Source organism: Clytia hemisphaerica, unplaced genomic scaffold, assembly GCF_902728285.1.
Source record: "Clytia hemisphaerica strain Z4C2 unplaced genomic scaffold, Clytia hemisphaerica genome assembly, whole genome shotgun sequence".
In the NCBI taxonomy this organism is placed as follows: domain Eukaryota; kingdom Metazoa; phylum Cnidaria; class Hydrozoa; order Leptothecata; family Clytiidae; genus Clytia; species Clytia hemisphaerica.
Window position 1 is genome coordinate 355,706 of NW_027103781.1, and position 22,786 is coordinate 378,491.

General features: G+C 35.9%; 1 protein-coding gene across 1 annotated transcript; it reads left to right on the top strand.

Annotated features, from left to right (window-relative positions):
• The first annotated feature begins 7,161 nt into the window (after positions 1 to 7,161).
• LOC136806215 (uncharacterized) lies at positions 7,162 to 22,414 on the top strand. Its single transcript, XM_067062779.1, has 21 exons — positions 7,162 to 7,649; positions 7,943 to 8,171; positions 8,672 to 8,991; positions 10,095 to 10,250; positions 10,637 to 10,765; positions 11,261 to 11,440; positions 12,384 to 12,724; positions 13,015 to 13,090; positions 13,420 to 13,598; positions 14,097 to 14,411; positions 14,776 to 15,004; positions 15,494 to 15,550; positions 16,029 to 16,127; positions 16,501 to 16,571; positions 17,127 to 17,292; positions 17,928 to 18,098; positions 18,670 to 18,851; positions 19,163 to 19,500; positions 19,864 to 20,087; positions 20,512 to 20,851; positions 21,772 to 22,414. Exons 1-21 carry the CDS (start codon positions 7,326 to 7,328, stop codon positions 21,843 to 21,845), a joined length of 4,200 nt encoding a protein of 1,399 aa, XP_066918880.1. The 5' UTR covers positions 7,162 to 7,325; the 3' UTR covers positions 21,846 to 22,414.
• Positions 22,415 to 22,786: the final 372 nt, after the last annotated feature.

Here is a 22,786-nt window from a genome sequence, read left to right on the forward strand (position 1 = left end):
ACTTGTTAAAGGGTGACCGCAACTGCAGTAATCTGATGATTCTTTTACAATCAATGAAATTCCTGGCGCTCTTAGGAAGTGTACTATTATGCAAATTCATTGATCAGAAGCCAAAGCTACACGACTTCTTGTAAAACAAGTATACCTTTCTTTTGATGACTCCAGGCTAGTTAGTGTTACTTCATTGAGTTTTAAGCGGGCGCCGAAGGGCCTAGAGAGGAAATTTACTATCTTAAATTGAATCTTTCTTTGTTATTAAGCGGCATTTTTTCGAGTTTTGGCGATGGATTTTACTTTCAATCTGTGAAAGCCGCGAGGTTCACGCGTTTTGTGTGGGAAATAAGTGGCTTCATTGAAATCAATGGGTTACAAATAAGCTTATTTATGAGTGATTCGAATTTCGGCCACCACTCAATTAAAGAAGTCTGAACTTAGTTATATAATAAGAGTCAATGTTTTTGAATAGTTTTGCTCAGAGTTTAAGATCATCGTGAAGTGACAAAGATTTCAGAGTGTTTCAATGATCGTTGCAGGAATTTCACTTTTTTAATGAACGAGAATCCAATATTGTGAGTTTTTGTATGGGTAACGACTTTTAGGAATACATACTTTGACATCGTTTAAATTGATCGTTACTTTTGGTTTAGTCTTCTAAATTGTTGGTTTTGCTTATGAACCCATGGATTTAGTATGAATCGCAGACCTCTACAAAACCCCAGGTAGTATAAGTACAACTATAAGGAGCATGTATTTCACCTAAAATCGCGTTGGCTCAAAGTATATTAACAGTTTCATTACTTACAAAAAGAAACAGCAAAACACGCCCTCCTCACGGGATCTCGCACGGGAGGATACCGCACCGGAACCAGTTTCACGTACAAGCTCTTTTTAACGGAATTTTAATTGATTAGAATTTGAACAGCATGAACCAACATTAAGATTGACAACTATAAGGATAACTATAAGATTGACATGTGAGTTGTCAGATTTGACTTTAGAAGGCCGGCCTTGTAATAGTTGAAATCAGTGGTATTCTGTACATAGATTTATAAAGCCCGAAAAGCTAGATGGCGTACTTTTGCTGAAAAGTGTGCCGAGGTTAGGTAGGAAATCCTACCTAAGTCACGTGACATTACAATAAAATTTCAGCACTTGACCAATCAGAAGCTTTGCGTGTTTTTGAAAACAATAGCAGCAATATTTTTTCCGATATTCACTTTTTTTTTGCCTGCGATGGCAAAGCACGACATCTAGCCCTTCGGGCTTTATAAATCTATGAGAATAATACGATGGAAATGTTGTTTTAAGGTAAATCATTGTCTTTATAAAAAACCCTGGTCTGAAAGCTTATTGTTTTAACTTTTTGTTAGCTTTTTCCTTTGTCGATTTGGTCAGTTTTTGATCACATTACCAAGTATTCCTCTTGTGATTGGTTTAAGATTTAATCACATGATCAAGTGAGCAAAACAAATTAATCATGTATTCGCTTTAAAGGAAAGAATTCGCTTGGCACTTCTTTAATCTTTTTCATCCAGAGTTGGGATAAATACTAAAAGAGGTTTGGCTAAAGCAAAACGGTCGCGCCAAAATCAAACGTTAATAATAAGCTTGAAGTAAAAACCAGTCGCTTTCGTTTTAAAACCAAAGGCAACGCAGTTTTGATTGTCTTGGCTGAGCAACCTTGTCAGATCGTGACATTCGACATGTCCCTTTGGAGAAATTGGCGGCGTGTGCAGAAGGGGGGATTATCTGGTATAGTATCTTTAGTATTAGTATCTTGAATTATTGTAGAGCGTACATTTGTGTTCTGTAGTCTCGTACATTTTTTTATACCAAAAAGCTTTGAGACCTTTGAGACTTTTTGAGTTTTAAGCCTTAAAATGTTCTTATTTTCACCGTTTTATTAGTACTTTGTGTTTCCCTAAGAAATTGGTGTTTTAAAGTCTACAAAGCGTTAAAAGCTTGTTCTTGATATTTCGGCCATCGATGCCTTATGTTCTTGTATAGTTTGTTCTTATAACAAAAACTATGTACACAAATGGTCAACGCCTTTTTTGTTTCATAGAGTTTTAAAGAAAGTTTTGGATAAATACCAAAGTTGTTACTTCAGTTTAGACCCCCAAACAATATATATGTTGTACTCCAAAGTGCATTCACAGCTGGACAGTTAAACGTAAACTTCAGGAGCTCTTCGCGTATTTTCTATAAAGATCCGTTTTATGTAATAATAGTGATCACTGTGATTGAGTAATTCGTTTCTATTCATGCTATTCTGATTTTAAATTTTGTAAAACCGTTAAAAATCTAATTTTAGAAATTTATCAAATTTTATTGAATGTTTTATCGATTATTTGCAGTGCAGCGCTCTATGCCGATTCAAAGACTTACATTCCTCTACGGGAGGTCAAAAACTTAAAATTTATCTTCAGGCATTTATTTAACGTACACTTTTTTCTATAAGAACATCCAAAGATTTTAAAGCCTTCGGATGTTCTTAACTTTTTATAAAAATGTTCTTAATATGTTCTTATTTCGACCATTTTGTGAATACTTTTGACCATTCTCCGAAGAAATAATGTTTTTGATTCCACAAAGCCCTAAAATGTTCTTAACTTGTTCTTAACATTTTGCCCAGCGAAGCCTTATGTTCTTATATAGTTTGTTCTTATAAAAAAACGTGTAAAACTTCCTGTGGGTATACTATATATACAATTTACGTGTTCCAGTTACGCTGTTGGTGGTTTTAAGGGAATTAGTTACCGAGACCACAGTATCCTTAGTCTACGTCATATCTTCATTCGTTTTGAGCGTAAAACGTAAGGTCTGGAGCTGTATATTATGAAGACTACAGGAACCTCTGAAAGGCAAACTTTGGATGAAATTCTAAGATATGAATTTTTCGATTTCTGAAAAAAAAACGGATGGTAGTGGCTAAAATATCAAATTTGTGTACATTTGAAAGTATGATTTTCAGTTAGTTTACTGTACTGATTTTCTCGGTTTGATGATTTTGAGAAGCTTTGACAAGAGTGAATTCAAACCTACTCCGCTTACAGTTACCAAAAGACGCCGTAAATATTGTTCCACAAATTGAAAACATTTTCACTCCAAGACATCGCAGCCATTAAAAAAATCTATGATGGAGTGGAGTGAAGATGACTGAAACAATCTCTTTGGTAATTCGATAGAACTGTCTTATATGCTAGGACCTATACACCAACCAAACCTTAGTCGTGTGGTCGGCTTTTTAGGGGACTGGTAATGAATCCAGCTGGCACACAATGTTGTTTCAGCGTTCATCTAACGTTATATGGACGTTATGAACATTAGGTAAACGATGAAACAACGTTGTGTGTCAGCTGGGAACGTTTTTTCTCGGCACTGGCGGATTTAAGACAATAGAGCAAGTACGTCGGAAACATGTGAATGAGTGTAACAAAAGACAATGAAATTACAATTACAAATTTCTTCCTCTGATAAGTTCGACTTAGTCTTAAACCGCCTATGGACAAAATATATTGACCACAATTCACTGCGACAAATTTGTCTGTACCAGAATGAAAATGACGTCATCGTGACGTCATCATTCTTACCACACAACACAACATTTAGAGGCTACAACTAAATCAAACCAAGCAGGTGTATTCTATTAAGATTAGAATTTCTTCTTGAATTTGAAGATGATATTTTTGTTCGTTTGTTATTGTTTATTTACTTTCCATGACAATTATAAATAAAGGAAATTTGGATTGAAAGCCCCTGGCTGGAAAACATCCTTCTCGGGTGCTCAAGAGAAATTTTTTGACAATGGTAGCCAGTACCTTAACAGTCACTTTAAAGTTTCTGTTTTTAGGCGTATATGAAACAGTCTGCTACTGGCTATATCACAATTATGTAGACACAACGGAGGTGTGTCTGTTATTTAGATGTATGTCTTTATAAGGGCATTAGCGGATCTCCTTCCATCAGACATTTTCAGTATCCGACTCGATTTTTGTCGGCACATCTTTTATTTTTAATGAGGTCTATTATACCTAAAGCGTCAGATCCGATAATGCTTAGACATTCAAATTTTTTTGATTTATAATTACTGGTTGACAAGAAGAAAAGATACATAATACATAATACACATTACACGCTAGTTGACGCGTGTCTGACGTGCATCGGTGTTTAATTATTGTTAATAAGATAATGGAGTCAAGTAATTAAATCAGAAATTTCTACTTTTTAGTTGATGATACTTTTTATTATATTTGTTACAGTTTTCATTTTATGGTAAAAGTTTGTTATGGTATTGAGTGGATAAGTGAGTTGTTTTTGTAGTAAAAAGTCAGAGTTTTTGTTTTTAATTTGCAAGATTTAAGCATTATTTAAACTTTTCTTACTTTGAATTTACCGTACAATCGTGACCGTTTTCTCGACTCTATTCTTGAGAGATAAATGGGGCTAATGTGATTCTAATCATTGAGTTTCAAGCCCGAAAGGCTAGAGGCGAGACTCCTGGATGGGAAATGAAACCACTTATTTCCCATCCAGAACGCCCACGAGTTTTTACACAAACGCCGGATTGAAACTAAAATCTGTTGCTAGATTTTTAAAAATTTAGTTCTCCAAAACAAAAGGGACCGCTAGATAAAATCCGTCCTCATGATTACGGCGCGTTCTTTAAGTGTTTTGGATGGGAAATAAGTGGCTTCAATTTCTCTTGCCTGTGAAAAGTTAAAGATTCGCCTCTAGCCCTTCGGGCTTGAAACTCAATGATTCTAATGTCTTCTAAAGTGACCGTTTTCTCAACCCAATTCTTTAGAAATAAACGGGGCTAATGTAATTATAATGTCTTCTAACGTGACCGTTTTCTCAACTCGATTCTCGAGAGATAAACGGGGCTAATGTAATTCTAATGTCTTCTAACGTGACCCGTTTTCTCAACTCCATTCTTGAGAGAGATAAACGGGCTAATGTCTTCTAACGATATAACGAATTGTTACCATCACCCTGATAAAAGAATATGGGGAGTGTGCTAGCCATTGCATGTGGTGTGGTGACAATACTCATAGGTAGAGGACCTGCGAAGATGTATGTCCTCCCGTGTAGTTCGAGTATCGTCGCCTTTACGCCAATAACTCTGTCGTGTCGCGAGCGCAGGGTTGGCAGTGCCTGGTAAGCGTGATGATTTCCCTATCCTAGGGTAGGTATCTATCCAGGGATAGGGTCCATTGCGGATGATTCGGAGGGTTCACTTCTCTCTCTTCTCTCCAACGTGTTGTATGGAATATCGACTGTTCAATATTTTTATGTTACAACCCTGTCTCATCACGCAGGGATAAGACTTTTGAAGATTTCTTTCCCATTCAATTCACAAATTTCTCCTAGATTCACAAATTTATGATTTTTTTACAAATGGAAAATTTTGTGCTCTAAAAACTTTTTTTATCATTTTGACAATATAGTGGGTCTGCTTTTAACTGAGGGATGTTTCAGTAAGATTTTATTCTTTAAAGTTTCAATAGCACTATAGTCGAATCACCTTGCATGAGTAATAAGTTTTTTGTGTGTTGATTATAGCTATAGCAATTTATTAGCTTTAATATGATACGCAACCCAGGGATTAAAGCTTGGCTTTTAATAAACACATATAAAATCATTAATTGAATGAAAATTGATTGAAAAGAGATTGAAAAAAATCATTTTGAGAAAAGTCTGAACTGTTGAGTTTTAAATCAACCCTAGTTCAGACATAAAATCTATGGTGGAAGTCTAGTTGGGTTGACATGTTGATGCATTTTGATGGTAACTGTTATGCAAGTTTTGGCTTATTATTGCTATGAGATTTATCACAAAGCGATTTAATTGCTAAATAATATTGAACAATTTTGATAATAGGTATTATTCACGATTTCACGGAAAATTCGACATTGCTTTTTAATTTGACATTTCTCTAGAAATCCTTGCTAGCTTCATTATCACAGGTATAGACTGTTTGAGATAAGGATTTTACTCACATACAGAACCACCAACTATCTTGGAGGCCTTTTTTAGTCGTCAATTTGATCCATAAAACTTTTACTTTTGTTTAGTTGCAGATTCAAAAAGACTCCAAAAGCCTTACATATGACATATGACGTGGCTACAGTAATGCTATAAGTTTTGTTAAATGATGCCAAAAAATTCGAATCTAATCATTTTCTCATTAATTTTTAAGTCAGACATTTTAATAGTTCCACCAGAACCGTTTCTTGAGAGATTACGCCTTTAATAGGAGATATATTTAGAATTTAATTCTAGGCGGACACAGTTAGGTTTTTTTATTCGACAGTGTGCTTAGTTACCTTAATACGGAAACACTTTGGGAAAGATGCTTTATATAACACGTTTTTTATAAGAACATCCAAAATTTTTGAAGCCTTAGGATGCTCTTAACTTTTTGAGTTTTCAGCCTAAAAATGTTCTTAACATGTTCTTATTTTGTGAGTATTTTTGTCTATTTTCCTGAGAAATAGGGTGTCCGCAGAGCCTCAAAGTGTTCTTAACTAATTCTTACGGACAAAGTTTGTTCTTATAAAAAACATTTATTTGAGTCATAAATGAAGATTTCTGCGATTAAGTTAGAACTAATTATGAGGCATCGACTATAAAATATTTTATACGGCTTTTGCCCTGCTTTTTTCAGGCACGACGCGCTGGGTACTGCAGGTAGGGCGGCCGCCGTGCCCGTTTTTCACAAAAAATCCCGAAATTTTCCTCTTCGTCGGTAAAATCACCTAAACTTAATTTATTCACCTACCAGATTTAAAACGCTTCCGTCGTGCCTCTTTTTGCATTTAAATCAGACATTCGGCAGATTTTAAGAGGGTTCAACAGTGCAAGTTTATTGAAAAAAAATTCATTAGATTTAGAACTACGTGTAAGTCCAAGAAAAGATCTGGGAAATAAAATTTGCTTTGACTTGATTGAATTGTGTGAATGGTCAATGAGTCGGGAATAATTTAATGAATAAAGTATTGGAAGTTATGTTCACTGGATTGTGGGAATTTCAATAGATTTATTTACTGGTAACCAATGGTGTCATTCATTGCATTCACATAATGTTCCTAATTTTGATTCTGTAAAATATTGAATTTTAAGTTGATATTTATAGTAATTTTTCATACTTTTTCTCAATGAATCAGCAGAAAAAAATTAATTATTGAAATATTACAAAATTTTATCGAAATTTCTCTCAAATCCTGATGGCGAAGACCTGCTAATCTATTCGATTATAATTTTTAACAAGCATAGTAATTTATACAAAAAGATTTTTAAAGACATTATAATTTAAGCTGAACATGGTATTAAACGCGAACATGTATATTAGTGTTATATTATTGGTGAATTTTGGACTGACTTCAAGTCTAGTTAACGTGCAAAATGACAAGTTTCATGGCTATATCAATGGAATATACCAGACATTTAAAGACGATACTGGTGCATCATGGGAGGTCCCAGTGACTAAAGAGAAATTAGAAATTTTACGAAATGACTTATACGAACATTCGAGTTTTACGACGTGCTCAAAAATGTATGAGAATAATAATGACAATAATATGACGTCATCGATGAAATCAGCCTCGATGCAAGATCATGGAGTGACTTTTGAAGAAATTGCTGAGGTATAAACTCATTTTTCTGGTCCGTTCAAGGATAATTTTCGTCAATGTCTAAGTTTCATATTGCTGACCTGTCTTTTGTATTGGATAATTTGACTTTGCACAAAATTTTCATAATTGATAGATTGTTAGATTTTAGTGATTCATTTTGGCTCTTTTGAATTCATCTCTTTGCATGAGATTTTGACATTGGAAAGGTTTTTAGGGGAAATTCAATCGGTATAAAAAGCATCCTTTAAATCGGGATACCTTATTAAGGAAATATTCACTAAAATTTTACTCGTCTCAATTTCCAGAAAGCAGGTCTTCGCCACGTGCATCGTGAATTAGGCCCAGTCAAACCACATTGTCAATTTGATGAAGTTATCAAAGGTCCATACAACTATACAGCAAAATTTGAAGGACAAGGATGCACCATTGAGCAAATGACTGGTGGTATTGCTGCTGGTGATTTTGATAATGATGGTTTTGTTGATCTTTTCTTTACTGTTTACTTCAAACCAAGTATTCTTTATCGAAACAATGGTAAGTGTTTGCGTTTTGGTTTTATAATCCTTTAAAGCATTCACATCCCTGTCTCACAGCCCAACAATTTTTAACGAGATCCCAGTTGGGATAGAAATTCTATTATTCGAAACTTAAAAATCCATTGGGGTTGGTTTTAGTTTTAGAGCGCAATTTTTCATTGAATTCCGAATGGGGATGAAAACAAAGTCAATTTCCCAGTGGGGGCGAAATTGTACGATATTTTTTCTAACAGGGACGAAATTTTGGCTAAATTTACCAGTGGGTGGAGTCCCGGCAGGTCTGTGACACGGGGTTGTACATCCTTATTCCATTTTAATATCAACTTAGAGGTTAAATCTACAAAAATCCCGCTTCATCATCGAACTTGTACGGGAGCGATGTACACTTGGATAAGGCCCAGGATTTGTATTAGAAACTTTTTAAGTGATTATTGTATGGAAAAAGACGTACAGAGAATGTTATAAATATTTACACTCGTTGAACCTTCTAATTTTCAGGTGATGGCACTTTTACTGACGTCACCAGGGCTGTAAGTCTCGGTCCCAGTCTCTATGGTAACGGAGCTGGTTGGTTTGATGTGGATTCAGACGGTGACCTTGATCTCTTCGTCACCACAGTTGGGGATTCAAGACATTACCTTTATATCAATCACGGTGGAAGATTTACCGAGGAAGCTGTTGAACGTGGGCTTTCATTGAAATTTCCAACACAACGTAAATTAGCAGGCTTCACACCAGTTTTTGGTGATTTTGACCAAGATGGTTTCTTAGATGTCTTTACTACTGAATGGATCATGCATTCACAAGCAGGAAGCAAGGTAAATAGTCTGGATCTATTGTTAATTCTTCCTTGGATACTTCAAGAGTACATTGCTAATGTATATTCACCATAAATGCACACTTATTTTGGGATTCTTGTGGAAACCATGCAAGTGTAAAAAGTAGTTCCTCCGAGATTGGTTTCCACTTGTTACAAATAATAGTTCCTACATACTTTGGTAATTATATCCTATTTTTCAATAACTTCGGGGAGGAGAGTTGATCCAGACGCGAATTTCACTTAGCCCGTCCTTTAATTAATTTGCACGTGACCCTAATGATGGATTTTCGAAAATGGACAAAAAATCCCAATACTTTCAAATGGGAAATCTGCATCTCCTTGAAAACTCTACCGGAGATTTCCTCTATGATTGATTCGGATAACTTTCCGTAATCTGTCAAAAATCATAAGCACCACGTTTCGTAATAAATTACGTTTTCATGTATTGATGTCAGAAGGAGAAAGTGCATCATTCTTCTATATTTGTAAAGAATTATGACATTTCCTTTCACCAGGATGTAAACAGACTGTTGCACAATTAACAAAGAATTAGATCGCTAATTAGGATAATCACATGCACTATACCGCCATTTGTTGTTTTGAAAATCATAAGGGATATATTTCGCCTACTCGCGACATAGGAAATTCAACTTATTAGCATTGGAGAAAAGCAATTCTTGCCACGCAGCTCTAGATTTCAGATTACACCATCATTTACGATTTCCTTTTCTTTCCTTTTTGTCTGTCTGTTCAGTATGAAGAAATAAGAAAGGGAAAATAAAATTGATTTTAAATCTTCGACTTTTAACAACCCCTGCCAACTTTTAATTTTAATCAAAAGCAAAGAGACTCCTGGTCCAGCCATTTTTGTCAACTCCCAAAACCCTCCAGACTCCCTTACCAGTTTTTTGGTGAAGAAAAAAAGGATAATTACTGTTCTTCATCGGACTTTGTAATTTTGCTTATTTTAGATACTCTACTGGAGAATTCTAAGATAGAAAGTCGGCTGTCTTCTAATTAAAGGCCTTGGTTTTATCACCTATTGAAATCGTAATTGACCTGTAGGACATAGTTAACCAAAAACCAATCATTTGTTTTTAGCAATCTGCAACCAGGCTTTTCCGTAACCTTGGCAACGAGAAACCAGGCTATTTTGAAGATGTGACAGATAAAGCAGGTGTGAACATGGATAATGCATGGTCGGACTTAAGAAACTATCATAACAGTGGAACTCATGTTTTCGGTGGCACTTTTACCGTAAGTTGATTCTTTGCACTATTTGCACAAGGTGCTATGCAAACATTTTTTCGTTATTTGTTAACTGAAAGGTTCGAGTTAGTTCAAACACCCTTGTCTCAGTGTCCCAGTGGAATTCTATCGAATTCCCAATTGGGATTTTTTTCGTGGTTCTCCACTATCCAAAGCAGTCTGATTCGCAGACCTCTATAAATGTACTTAAGAAACTTTTTCGTTAGAGCAGAAATCTACTATCCATACCCAATACATCTTTTACTTCGTTGGTTTAGAGGATGTTATGAACTTCTAGCCAAAATTTCTACACAAAACTACCCTAACTTATCTTTTGTACCCAAGACACCTTATATATATATATATCTTCACTCTGCTTCACTTCTTAACTCTAGGATTTTGACAACGACGGTTGGCCAGAGTTATTTGTTGTTGGTGATTTCGGACGCAGTAAATTATTTTGGAATAACAAAGATGGTACCTTCAGTGAATGTACACGTGACTGTGGCATCAATGAACATGATGTAAGTTTGGTCGCTTTCTTCTTTTACATATTCTTTCGTATAAAGTTAGTGAAGTAATTATGCAATAGCAGCTTAATTTAGAAATATAAAACTTGAGCAACAACGCACCCAAAATCTTTTGGGGCCCAAGCACACTATAACCACTATATATGGTGAAGACATTCATGTCACATACCAGATATCTTGATCTTAATTAATTTCTCTGATCGTTAAACTACAGTTGGAGTTTTAACTCTGATTTTTAACAGACTTAAGACGACCTTAGGATCTCAGGATTTAAAAGCTCAAATTTTCTCCAATAAGGCTTGGAATATAGCCTAGAAGCCACCAAACCCCTCCCCCAAAATCGAAATATTCAATGAATAAAAGTTGAAGTACTAAAAAAGCAATTCTTGCCCGAACTTTAAATTCTGAAAAACGTTAAAATACATTAAAATCTCGATATTTTTTGAACCATCATTGTATATGATTCCATAGTTCTTTTATGCATCTTAGAACGCAATGGGTTTAACAGTTGGTGATTTTAACATGGATGGAAACCTTGATCTTTTTGTTGGTGGGACGGCTTACGATAACCAGACATGTTCTTTGTACTCGTGTCGTTTGAATGACACTGGCAATGAGCTCTACCTGAAAGAACCAACTGGTCGCAAATTCAAAGCCGTTACTGATAAGGTATTACAAGTTTATGTATGTGTGTTTTTCTGCGGCGGAGACGGTAAGGTTCTAATTATTCTAGATCCTGACCAGCTGAGGACGATGGTAAATCAGCACTTTTACCGTCCTCGATTTTGCGGGGCAGAACTGCGGGTTATTTCAAATCGCTTCAGTCACTATTAATGAGATTGCTTCGTTTTTTAAAGTTTTTTGATATTATCATCGTATCATAATTTGAAGGTGTTGTGGTATATTGGTCTTTGACCTTGGTTTCTGCACAGGCGACTGAGGTTCAATTTCCACTCGCACTGGTTCACTTGGCAAGTGAATGAACTTTCGCCCGGGTCAACCCATGCCATGTGAGGGGAATTGGATAGTCAGTCCAAGGTGCTCATTGAAAGCGTTTATAGTTGCGAAAATAGGCCTTAAAGCCTCCTGTAACTCAACCAGATAGAAATAGATATTGAAATAAGTAACATTGAAATCGATTAGAGTTTGAAAAAAAATTCCTTGGTTTGGATACTCTAATGCTTTTTTAGTTTTTAAAAATTTTGATTATTTTTTCAATATAATCTAGACTGGAGTCGTTAGAACACTAGACTAAAATATAGCCCTGGGTGACACTCGATTCAAAAACGACCATACGTGCGGCCGAAAATTAGGCCTTTGAAATCGGACCCTTCGGACAGTGCAGAGAAAATTGTGCAAAATTTGAGCAAATTTGAGCAAAAAATTGACACCTACGGTGCATTTTCTTGAAAACTTTTTCCCATTTTCAGGAAAAATATGGTCACTCTTAGAGTGCAATTTTTCTCATCTTTGATGATTTCGACCCTTACAGTGCACTTTGGGAAGCTTGGAAAATATACCCTTAAGGGCCGCACGTATGGTAGGTCATTTACCTTGAGTGCCCCTTCCCCCCGGGAATATAACTCATTATCTCCCTTCTTTTGTATGTTAGTACGGTGTTCGTGATACTCATTGGACTTGGGGTACAAGCTTCCTTGATTTTGACAATGATGGAAAACTGGATCTAGCCGCCACAAATGGTTTTAGTGAGAAGACATTTGTTCGCGATGATATGGTCTTGTTTCATAATAAAGGTTTAAACAACACAATGAAAGATGTCGCCATTGAGCGCGGAATGCTTTTTAATGGAATGGGACGCGGTTTGTTGATTATTGATTTCGATAATGATGGTGATGAAGATGTGGCGGTGGCGGGAAATGTGGGCGCCCCAAAACTGTTTAAAAATAAGGGCGGTAATAAAATGAATTGGATCAAAGTTAAAGTTATGCATCGGTAAGGGTTCTACTTGTTTTTTTCTGGATTTAGTAATGATTTTGTGTATGTTACAAACACTTTTGGATCTTCTACCTACCGAAAAAATTGGGTGGTGATAAACATTCTAAAATATCATCCAAACTGGGAAGACACTGAAATCTTTGTGTTTAGTATAAGCTGTTAGCAGCAGAATTAGAAATTCCCATCCGTAATAGCAAATAGCTTCCAATCCCTTTTGGTATTGTATTCCCTTTTAAACAGACTCTCTCCAATACAAAGTCCTCAAAATTTTTGACATCTTTATTCAGATGTGATAACAACATCAAGAAATTATGTGATTCTTATGGAGCCGTTGTCACCATAAATGTCAACGGAAAAATTCAAGTACATTATTATTACTCATTCTTTGTTATCAATCTTCCTTGTCATTAGACGAGCGTCTGAAATTTAAAAAAGACCTTAAAACAGGTTTTAATTATTGTAATGCAAGCCCTTTACCTTAAATGTCTTCATTCGAGACATTTGCTAGGCTACGTCATATCTTTCTTTGTTTCGAGCGTAAAACTCCTACTCTATGTAAGGCCTAAAAGCCTGGAGCTGTCTCTTGTGTATACTAGACATATGCCTTCTTTTATGGGTTGATATCAACGTTCTTCTTCAAAAACATAAATCTTTTAACCCAATGAATAACAGCGAGTTCAATTACTCTATAGACAGCACAAGTGGGATCGAAATCACATTACCTTGGACAAAGTGAAATCACAATCCACTTCGGTGTCAACCAAGCATCTAAAGTCAATTCAATCGAGACTTTCTGGCCTCGATTAAACAAACGAGTTCAAATCAATAATGCAGCTGTTAACCAACTTTATCAAGTTGTCCCGTCAGACAGGTACGTTGAATTTCATGCAAATAGCTTACTTAAAGAGGCATCCCCTGCTGGAAACGATGGAGAGTTTGGAGTTTGGAGTTTGGCCAGGGGTGGAGTAAACAGTGGCGCACTGGGCGAAATAAGAGATTTCCAATCCTGGAAATATCATATTTCATGATATTTCCAATTCTGAAATTCATTGAAACATCATATTTTCGAGATATTTCCAATTTTTGGAAATATAATACTTCCAAAAGTTGGAAATATTTTGAAAATATGATGTTTCAGATTTGGAAATACCATGAAATATGATATTTCCAGGATTGGAAATCTCTTATTTCGCCCAGTGGGAGGTGTTTTACAGTTTTTTTCAAACTGTATGGTAGCTTTTTTTCCCGGCCGTTAACTCCGTCCTCTAATGGGCGATAGCATAGTCTTGAATTGTCCTAAGATATCTTACTGAAAATAAATAGAATATCCTGATAAAAACGCTAAGTTTTTCTCCTGATTAACCCATAGTGACATACAAGAGGCTATTGATTACACGAGCATCATCCCATGTCCAGAAATCTCAATCAAAGCCATTACACGGCAACCAGAAAACGGAAGGATCTACATCAACGCTGACAAAAAATCCGTTCGTTACGACACAGGAAGTTTCACGATCGCCGATGTCGGCGTTCAGTTCTTTAAATATACGATTGAAGTGTCTCCGGGCCCTAAAAATCAACCTATACTTGAAGGCGAAGTAACCATGGACTTCCGTGGTAAACCAATGATTTTTACTCCAGTATGTCCGGCCATGACTGCAGAGACAATAAAAACAAGCGAAAGGTAATGCTTCTATTTTTTTTTATTTTTCTGAAAAACTATCGAAGTCAAAACTATAATTTGAAATAATCAATACAAGAAAATTCATTCCCTTTTCAGTAGCGTAGACAGGAGGAGCGCAAAATTTGTGTGTAGGAGAGCAGATCTTTATGACACTCTAATTATATTTTTACATTATGAATAGATAATCACTGTGTCAGAAAGATTTGCTCTCCTACACAAATTTTGCGCCCCTCCTGTCTACGCTACTGTTTTTCCCTTTAATGTGCAACCCTATATGAAAGACTAGACAATAGAACTTACCGGCAAGTTAGGGTTAACAGCAAGTCGGCCATTCCTAACCTAAATGATTTATTTTCTTTCTCAGACGTATTGATGCCAAGTGGAACAATCAAGAAAATAAGTTATGGGGCGCCGCTGGTGAAAATTTGATCAATCTTGCACCTCACGCTTACGCAGATAATATTTCTGAACCAGCATCAGCCTGTACCAGACACCACAAGTTGGCCAATAAATGCCCATTCCCCAAGGAATTTAGTGGAGTCGGATCAACGCGTCCATCACCACGTGAAATTAGTAACATGCTAATGGCTCAGGTAATATTTAGTTTTTGGCCACAGCGGTAACACCGCTAGCATATATCTTCACATAATAAGTTATAGAGATTGGTGTTAGATGGTATCAATGAATCTTATAACAAACAAAAATTTACCTTGCCTATTTATGATTCATACACCCCCTTCTCACAGACCCATTGGGACCCCTTCCCACTAGAAAAATTGGCCAAAATATCGTCCCCGGTGGAAAACCTATTTTTGTCCTGAAAATGATTAAATAAACTAATCCTCGCTGAAAAAAATATTATGCTATTATTCCCATCCCCACTGAATTTTCTGACTTGAAAACAACAGAATTGAAATCTCCAGCCATATAAAGTATGGGAATATCAATCCCCATCGAGTTTTAAGTCCGATATTTTCATCACCACTGACCGAAGAAATCCTACCGGGTCTGTGAGAAGGGGGTGTATTCAAACTTTTTTTCTTCTATTTGCTGTATCTTTCGATGTCTTTTTGGTATTTTAGAAAGACGATATTATCAGCAAAAGGAACATGAGTGACTTTACCATGCATTTCGGTCAAGTAAGAAAATGTTTCCTTTCTTCTCTTTTTTCTTCTTTAGATGAATGAAAATTAAGAGTTTGTACAGTCTAGATCGGACAAAAAATGATCTGACTTAATGGGGCTTAAACTAGCAAGCGTTTGAGTTTTCTTGGACACAGGAACGTCGGAATAATGCTTATACCCTCCAAAACGACATTTAAAAAATTGCCACCCTATTTTTTCGGGTTCAAATATCTCAAATCCGTTGAGAAAGTGCTTTTATCAGAAAAATCGAATGAGACTTATTTGACCCTGACTTTTATAAAGAGTCTTTATAAAAGAATAAAATTGCTTGTGAGAATGGTTTGGAAAATTTATTTAGTAGAAATCGCCTTTTAGATTTACTCGTTGTTTTCAGCGAACGTAGTGAGCCCATTGGCTGCAATGGTTTACTAGTCTAATTGGGGCTGGACAACCGCTCGGCATTTGTCATTGATTTCTATTCCTACTTTTTCAGTTCTTCTCACACGACAATGATTTGTCAACACCTTTACCACGACAAGATTTCATGCAATTTCATCAAAATCAAATCTGGATGCCCATCAATATCCCAAAGGTATGATCTTTTTATCTCTACTCTAGAGACAATTTCATTTCAAGTGGCATGATATAGGACGTGGTCTGTTAAAATTCGTGATAGCGGGAATTCGATCTTTTTGGCGTGCTATCAAAGTTTTAGTGTGATAAGTGATGCTTGATATTAACTATTTGGGAATAGTTTTGATGATTTTCAAGTAGCGAGAGCATAGATTTTCGCGCATGACACTTCAGGAGTGACAATGCAGTATTAGCGAAAAGATTTCTCAAAATTTGTGCTCATTGTTGAAGGTAGCGAAAGTCTTTCTTTTTTTTGTTTAAAAATGCTGTGTCAGCAAATTGTGAGAGACGTTAATGACAATCTAAAATTTGAATCTTTTCAACTTCAACAGGGTGATGTACATTTTGACCCTTACAGCACTGGTAAAGAAAAGATGCCATTCATCAGAACTACCTTCAGTGGGTATGTATTTAACTTTTTCTACGAATTTCAATATGACTCGTGAAAAATGTTCCATTTAAACAAAACATAAAACCCTGTGTCACAGACCCAGTGAGACCCCCCAACCCCACTGGAAAATTGATTTTGTTTTCATATCCACATTTGAAATTCAATGGAGAAATTGTATTCCAAAACCATCCCAAATTGATCTTTGACCTGAGAATAGAATTTCTATTCCCATTGGGATTTTGATAGAAATTTTCATCCCCATTGTGGCAAGAAGTTCCACCGGGGCTGTGAGACAGGGGCTTAGCAAATATAAGAAGCATGGTAGGATCTTTTATAAATTACGTCAAACCCTACACACGTACCTCGTTACAGAAACGCGATCCCAATGTAATTTCTGAGAAGAACTTTAATAAAGAAGGATTGGAGGTCTCAAGAGGAATAATTAACAATCGAGACGAGGGTTCGTCACTAAAATACTTCCCAAATTTTAATACTCGACGAGCTCCTTCGCATTTTCACTCCCCTTTGAATTTCAAATAATTTAACCAAAAAAATTATTTTGTGTAGCTGTTCTGGTCAATACAAAGAAGGGAAAGCACCAAGAAAACAATTCAATGTCATCACCTCCATCATTGATGCATCCAACGTCTATGGATCTGATGAAGGACGAGCAAAACATTTACGTGAATTCAAAGATGGAAGATTGAGGATGGGACCGAATCTCATGTTGCCGGTAAGTTGGTTAGATTTAGTAGCCTAGTTAACTAAGCCTGTATTCAGAAGGCTAAGCCACACGGCTAATGGCAATATAGCGTTTTCGGCGCTTTAAAGATTTTTTATACTTACGGATTTTAAGTTTGCCTTGGAATAGTTATCCAGCCCCAACTTACCACCAGATTCATCATAGTGACTGAATCAAATTAGCTTAGATTGCTAGGCTATAGATTTAGCAGGTTTTCATATATTTCATTTATCAGTCGAGTCTTCATAACACGAATTACTGTACTCCTTAACTCGAGCAAGTTTTCTGGTCCCTTCAGTTAACAATGCCTTTAGAAACCAATCTTTTCAACTCGAAATTACATAATTCTAACAAATTTCTGTCCCCTAGGATCGAGTCATAGAGACTTCACTGTATTAGCAAAAAAACTTTATTGTAAAATATTATTGATTGAGAAATGCATATTTTCATTTTCTTAGCTCTGCTAGAATCAATTGTTTAAGTTATCTCCCTTAAATCAACTTTAAAGATTATTCTTAAGTGTATCTCTGAAAAAAATTTGTTACGAATAAATAGTTTCAGGAACTTTTTCATCCTACAAAACAAACAATAAAATTCAAATCAATTTCTTCAAATCTTCTTTCTAGAAAAACAAAGATTTTATGAAAATGGCGAATCCAGTTGGACGGCCAGCTGATCAACTTTACATCGCAGGTGATAATCGTGCAAACGTCCAACCTGGTTTAGCTGCTATACATACATTGTTTGTTCGTGAACACAACCGGTTGGCACATGAATATGTTCTGAAAAATCCTGCTGTAAGCTCCTTAGACACTTCTTTTATATTATAGCCTTACCCTCTGTTGCTCTTTCCTGAATGAAATTATCGTCTTCTTGTTATAAAAGAGGGGTGTCATCCGTGATTATGAAGTATACTGATTTTTTTCCCGTTCGTTCGTTCGTTCGTTCGTTTGTTATCTGATATTCCGATGGCGGATTGGCGGCCGCCCACGCTAGAGCTCTAAAGGGAGCGGGCCACTTTCCCATTGGAGAGGAATGATAGTCGGCCTTTGATGTGCCGCATCCTCAGTTGGGCTCAACAGTCCTTACCCGTAAACCTAGAAATATTTCGGTTGGACCCGCCAATCCCGGAAAACAAGGGCTGGGTTACCAGACCTCCCGCTGCAAAATTTTTGACGCGGTCTTGCAAAATTCCGTAATGAAAACCTTCCAGATGTTGAAAATTTTCCCGACCTTCAGAGCTTTAGCGTGTCGGAAGAAAATTTCACCATCTGATCTGAGTGCCAGATAAGTTCGTTCGTTCGTTCGTTTTTCCATTCGAAATTTCATTCATTCAGTCATTCATTCGTTCTGTTGATCTGTTTACAGGCTACAGACGAAGAAACATATCAACATGCCAGACGATTTTTGATTGCTGAGATGCAAGCGATCGCTTACCGTGAATATTTACCTGCATTGCTAGGTGGTGATGAACATATTCCAAAATACTCTGGTTATAAGAGAGATGTTCAAACCACTGTCTCTAATGAATTTGCAACCGCTGCTTTTAGGTATGAATTCTGTTTTCCACTTTTTTACAATTTTAGAAATTTTTGAAAATTTAGATAAGAAGTAAGATGTGTATAATCTAGAGTATAAGAGGTTTGCAAAGTTTTGTTAAGATACGTAATTTCGAAAGTTTCGCTTCCACAAGAAAAGTGAAAAGTGAAGAGAGCAAGTTAAACATCTCGTAAAGATAATCATATATAATAACAATTTAGGGCTCACCGAAATTTGCCAGTTCTGATAAAAAGATGTTTAAAAGTTCCTAGCTTTTTAGGTGAAGTTGTTTTAACTTGATATATTAATGTTTTGTTAACAGATACGGCCACAGTCAGATCAATACATTACTTTTCCGTCTTGATGAACATGGTAATCAAACTAAATACGGACATGGTTTATTACGGGAAATGTATTTCAAACCAAACCGACTTGAACTTGAAGGTGGTTTGGATCCATTACTTCGTGGCAGTTTAGCATTCCCAGCACAAGAAATCGATTTATTGATGGTGGATGAAATCCGAAATACATTATTCCGACAAGGAGCAGCTTCACCTGACAAAGAAACCGGTTTTGATCTTGCCGCATTCAATATCCAACGTGGTCGAGATCATGGATTGTCCGATTTTAACACTGTCCGAAAGAGTATTGGGCTAAAACGTAAATATTTTGTTATTTTTCAATCCACTTACAGGGCCCACTCTATGAAATTGAAAGTGGGGGGCAATGAATATAGAGTCTAAGGAGGCGCAACCAAAAGTTTTCACTTTGCAAAAAAGTGACGGGGGGTGGGGGCATGCCCCTCCCCCTGGTGGCGTGGGCCCTGCACTACCTACAAGCCTAAGTTGCATGTAGGAAGAGAAATGCAGCTATTTTATTCAGGCAATATGAAAAGATTCAAATATTTGCGCTGGACACATGTATAAAGAATGCCAATTAAATTACCATTTAATTCAGATCTTAATGTTTCCACGGTGTATTTTCATAAGCCTATATTCGCCTAATAATTTTTTTTTTCTACAGCATATACATCTTTCGATCAAATCACATCTGACAAAGAAGTAGCAATGAAACTAGAGTTTCTCTATAAAGATATCAATAACATAGACTTGTGGGTTGGTGGTTTAGCTGAAGAACACGTGTTTAATTCAGAGCTTGGTGAAACCTTCCACGCTATCATTGTTGAACAATTTACCAGAATTCGGGACGGAGATCGGTTTTGGTACAAACATATCATGACCAAAGAGGTATGTGTTGTTTTAAAATGTCAGAACCACTTTTTCGTATTCTAAGCTTATTTTCATTTTAACGATTATTGCGAACTGGTGAAAGTTGATAAATTTATATTCTTCCTTTTTTGCTCGTTCCTTTTAATTATTTAAGATTCTCAGGCAGCAACTATATTAAAAGACCAGTTAGGGCCCTCGCCCCACTTGGAAAATTTGGTCAAAATTTCATGTCAGGTTGGAAAAAAATACACATCAAATCCATCTCTATTGTATTGGATTTTTTTAAGCTTGGAACAATACCTTCATACCTTCATTTGGATTTCTATAGAAATTTTCATCCCAACTATGGGAAAAAGTTCCACCCGGTGCACATGGGTGTTTTGAGGCTACTGGCGCTCTATAGTTGAAATTTTACATTGAACTTATAATTTTACTACTCTAGGAAATCGATGAAGTGGAAAAAACAACACTATCAAAAGTTATCAGATACAATACTGGTTTTGATAACTGTCCAGAAAATGTGTTTTTTGCAAGTCAAAACTGTATTGGTGTCAAAGATTTTCAATGTATACCACGACCAGCACCTTCCAAGAATTTCCGATACGAATATGATGAAATGAAGAAAGAGAAAGAACGTATGGAACAAACAACTGAAATATTGATTGTCATTGCAGCAGTTCTTGGTGGTTTAACTCTCTGTTTAGGTCTAGTTGCAGTATGTCTTCTCTGTCGAAACAAAAATACGAAAAGCAAGAAACTTGAAGAACTACCTGGAAATGAGAGTAAGTTTATTTTTAATAAGAACAAACTATATAAGAACATAACGCTTTGATGGCCAAAATGTTAAGAATAAGTTAAGAACATTTTAAGGTTTTGAGGACTCAAAAACACTGATATTCTTGAGAAAATGGACAAAAATATTCATAAAATCAGGAGAGTAAGAACATGTTAAGAATATTTTTAAGCTTATAACTTAAAAAGTTAAGAACATCGGAAGGCTTCAAAAATCTTGGATGTTCTTATAAAAAAAACGAGTACTCCTATCTTTAACTCTGACCTGTATTTGAAACTCTAAGCTAAGCTACGCCCGCCATCTTTGATCGGTGTTTTTAGGAAAATGGTGTCCTAATGGAAGCGCATTACTCGATGTTGGTCATTTTGTTATAGAATACAATTTTTTTAGTTGTACTATTTTTAAAAACTCTGGACCAACTGTTTTTTGATTGATCAGGATTGAAAAACTTCCTCAAGGGTTTATAAAACTCAGTGACCTTGACCCATAAAGAACAAAAAATAACAATTTATTTAAAGAAGCCCAATTTGAAAATATTGAAATTACAATGCAAAGACTGGGTAAATTATACTGCGGAGTCTCATATAAACACAAGCGAATTTCTAAAGTAAATCCTAAGATCATTTCTTAAGGCTTGGGGACACGGGAAGTTTTTTTCGCGTTGGTGCAATGCAACATGCTCCATCCCACCAACCTGAAACGCTTTTTCATGTCTCCATTCCATTTTTCTTTTAATAACATTTGTGCTTCTCTCACTTTTGTCCCATGAAACAAAAAAAGAGACCATGAGACACGCGCTTGGTTTCTTGTGTTGGTGGGATAAAGCATGTTGAATTGCACCAGCGTTAAAAAAACTTCTCGTGTCCCTAAGCCTTTAATGATCTAATTTTTTTATTTTTTCTCCATTAGTTCAAGTACACAATATCAAGCAAGAAATCACATCATGCGATTTGGGCGTGTTCAATGAAGCAGCAGAAGCATAAGCAGAATACAACCAAATGATGACATAATTAAAAAAAGAAAACTAACATAAAATTTTATATATTTATTAAAATTATTTGATATTATATTATCGTGATAATGTTATCATTATCTTAAACTAGCATGAGAGAACCATTACAGGCCCGGGGGAGTGGGGAGCGACTGGGGAGACTTCAGCCAAACCACTTTTGAGCAAATGAGAGTTTGTTCTCCGTTTCCCAGCGAATCTTATTTCATTTTGAGCCTTCAGCCTCCCCACGTTTACGGTTGTTCCACCAAGCCTGGTCTTGCGCTCAATGAATAAGTTAATGTTAGGTCTGTGATTAACTTCTTTCTCTCTGTCAGAGCTGAATATTAAAGGTTTATTTATAATTTTTTTTGTTTTTATGTTATCGACACGCATTTTCACGCATTCATTCCGTTTTTAAAATCATTATTGCGATAAAAATTTTATATTAAAATACCACGATTTTCTAAATTGCATTTTTGTATATATTTCGTATTTTAAGTTATTTGTATCGGACTTTAAGTTTTAAAATTTTTTATATGTTGTCACAATTTTTTATGGTTTAACAATAAAAAAAATACAATAGAAATACCAAAAAAGTATCATGATCTTGTATCGCAAACAGTTTTTGACACCCCCTTCTCACAGACCCGGTAAGATTTTTTCAGCCAGTGGGGGTAAAATAACGGACTGAAACTGGATGGGACATTAATATTCCCTTGTTTTGTTTGGCTGGGGTTTTAAATTATTTAGTTTAAGTCAGAAAAGTCAGTGGGGATGGGAAAAATAGCATAATATTTTGCAGTGAGGATTGGTTTATTTGGTTATTTTCAGTGGGGATAAAAATTGGAGGAGGTTTTTGAAAGCTTTCAAATAGTTACAAACATGAAAAATGCTTCAAATATGTTCGAAATAGGGCCTACAAAAATTTTTCTT

Excerpts from the sequence above, each read along its gene's own strand:
- LOC136806215 (XM_067062779.1), top strand. The coding sequence starts at position 7,326 with ATGGTATTAAACGCGAACATGTATATTAGTGTTATATTATTGGTGAAT. Across the intron at positions 13,599-14,096 it reads CAAGTTGTCCCGTCAGACAG|TGACATACAAGAGGCTATTG; the intron begins GTACGTTGAATT and ends ATTAACCCATAG. Across the intron at positions 16,572-17,126 it reads ATCAGAACTACCTTCAGTGG|CTGTTCTGGTCAATACAAAG; the intron begins GTATGTATTTAA and ends TATTTTGTGTAG.